The sequence below is a fragment of the Phytophthora infestans genome, genomic scaffold (genome assembly GCF_000142945.1).
Source record: "Phytophthora infestans T30-4 supercont1.97 genomic scaffold, whole genome shotgun sequence".
Lineage (NCBI taxonomy): Eukaryota > Oomycota > Peronosporomycetes > Peronosporales > Peronosporaceae > Phytophthora > Phytophthora infestans.
Genome location: NW_003303662.1, coordinates 278,033 through 280,351, shown reverse-complemented (window position 1 = coordinate 280,351; position 2,319 = coordinate 278,033). Strand labels below are relative to the sequence as shown.

The window sequence follows — 2,319 nt, the reverse complement described above, 5'->3', positions numbered from 1 at the left end:
TTTGACCAATCATATCTAAGTGTTGATTTTTCAGACTATCCACCCTCCGTATCCAATTTTCACTGGAATTGACAATACCTTGTACCAAATATCCCGGAGTATGACGTGTCATACACCTGAAGTGTGAAGTGTCACACTTCATGTAACCAGGGTACACTTAGGGCTACGTACCCCGTTACACTTACCGTGCACTAATCGGTATTTAACGAATGTGTTTTGGAAATCTCCAGCCCATACAAACAACAAGCTCACTTTTAGTAGCAACAACTTACAAAAAATGAAAACTTGCCCAAAAAACTTGCTGAAGGGGATTGATTGACAAGTATGGCTGACCCTGAGTCCTCTGCAACTGCATCGGCGGCAAAGAGTGAGAAGAAGCGCAGCTTCACTGTGACAGAGAAACTGAAGGTGGTTGAAGCCTCCAAGGCGCAGTCGCTGCGCTCTGTCGCTCGTCAGTACAATGTGGATCGCAACTGCGTCCGCGCGTGGCGAGACAAGGAGGCCGAGCTCTCAGCGATGCACCCGACAGCCAAGCGACTTCCGGGCGCAGGACGGCGGCCGTCTACGGGCCCAGTGTCATCTGTACCAGCAGAAAATAAACGTGGCGTGGAGATCTCGCCGCGTAAACGCAACGAAAGCAAGAAACCCAAGACGGAAAGTGAGACCAAAGTGGAGACAGACGGGACTCAGCAGGAGACGGTGGTGGCGGAACAGGAGCTACAACAGCCAGTTCAACCGGCACCTCTGTCAACTAACTACGTGCTGGTAAGGGTTCCAGGGCAAGGAGGGCGCGTTCTCGGAGGTGGCGGCTAAGATGGCGTTTGAGGAACTGCGAACGGCCAATGCGTTGACACCCAGCGACTTCATGACGGTGGGATATTCCCACATGCATGATGTGATGGAAGCCGTAGAAAGGAACGAGCTGGCGTTCGGTGTGCTGCCTGTGGAGAACTCGATTTCGGGCACTTTTCACGGCAATTTGGACCGACTAGTGGCCTCCCATTTAAAGATTGTGGGCGAGGTCGCTTGCGTGCAAGAATTATGTTTGTGCGTGCTGCCAGGTGTAGCTATGAACGAGGTTAAACAGTTATCGTCACACCCGGCAGTGCTAGATCACTGTGAGAGTTATATCTGCGCCATGGAGCGTAGATTGGGCATGATTATCGAGCGCAACGCAGCGTGGGATAGCGCTGGCGCTTGTCAGACGGTCAAACACGAAGAAAAACGTCACGTGGCGGCAATTGCGAGTGAACACGCTGCACATGCGCATGGATTGGTGGTCCTGGAACGTGGAGTTGGAGACGAACTAAACAGCGAGACGCGCTACATGATTCTCGGACGACTTGACGCGACACCGCTGCCACTTAGCGCATCACTAAGAGTCGCAAGCATCAGCACTGGCCCTGCCACAACTACAAAGTCTAGCATCGTTGTGGCTGTTCCTAACGAACCTCAGGCTCTATTCAAGGTCGTCTCGGCTTTCGCTCTCCGAAACGTGATGATCGTCAAGATCGAGAGCCGTCCAGCAGCTACTGCAGGAAGTCTCTTTACAGCCCAGACAACGCACTGGTACGCTGTCGTGATTTAGTACTCATCGCGTTTCACCCAACTAACATGTTCTTGTAAAGGGATTACATTTTCTACATCGACTATATCACGAGTCAGGATCCGACACAGGAAGCGAGACTACGTAGCAATTTGGAGGAGTTCGCTCTCTGGGTGAAAGACCTTGGCACGTACTCGAGCAGCGGCGGTAAGGCAAACGTCGAACCGCCACGATGGAAGAGCGTTATCAATGCAATTTCGTGTTGATGAAAGAAGATATTTTCTAAAAATTTAGAACTCGCTATGTTGATTTGAGACTGCGTCGCGTTAAACAAAACTGCTAAACTATTCTCACTGTACGAACCATTTAGATAATCGAGCTTAAAGTTGGCCAATTGATTTTCGCACTTAACCAAACTGTGACATTTATTGAAAGCTTCCATCGAAAAAACTATAAATCTACCAAGAGCTTTTAAATAACACTTGAATTTTTAAAATTGAAAAATATTGAGCTCACAGCACTCCTAAATGTATCGTCATTTCGAGGGCTCATAAATGGAGATAATGTTTTTGAGCGACCACAACTTCTTCAGTTTTAAGCATTCTGTAGCTTATAAGGGGCTTAAGAGATAGAAAGGGACGCCCCGCTTTTCGTTTAGAGTGCTTAAATCGCGAATTCGTACTTAGAGTTCGTAGTATCATAATGGTCTCATTTAAGCTGTCCAATGTTAGTAGCAAATTTCCCGAATTTAGTGATACGAATGGCTAAGTCAG

General features: G+C 48.3%; 1 protein-coding gene across 1 annotated transcript; it reads left to right on the top strand.

The window, feature by feature from the left end:
- Positions 1 to 324: 324 nt before the first annotated feature.
- PITG_19428 (prephenate dehydratase, putative) lies at positions 325 to 1,930 on the top strand (the record flags this gene model as incomplete). The annotated part of the gene is made up of 4 exons (XM_002996921.1): positions 325 to 658; positions 771 to 1,569; positions 1,629 to 1,753; positions 1,917 to 1,930. The coding sequence occupies 4 exons, from the start codon at positions 325 to 327 to the stop codon at positions 1,928 to 1,930; spliced, it is 1,272 nt and encodes a 423-aa protein (XP_002996967.1).
- Between the last annotated feature and the right edge of the window lie 389 nt (positions 1,931 to 2,319).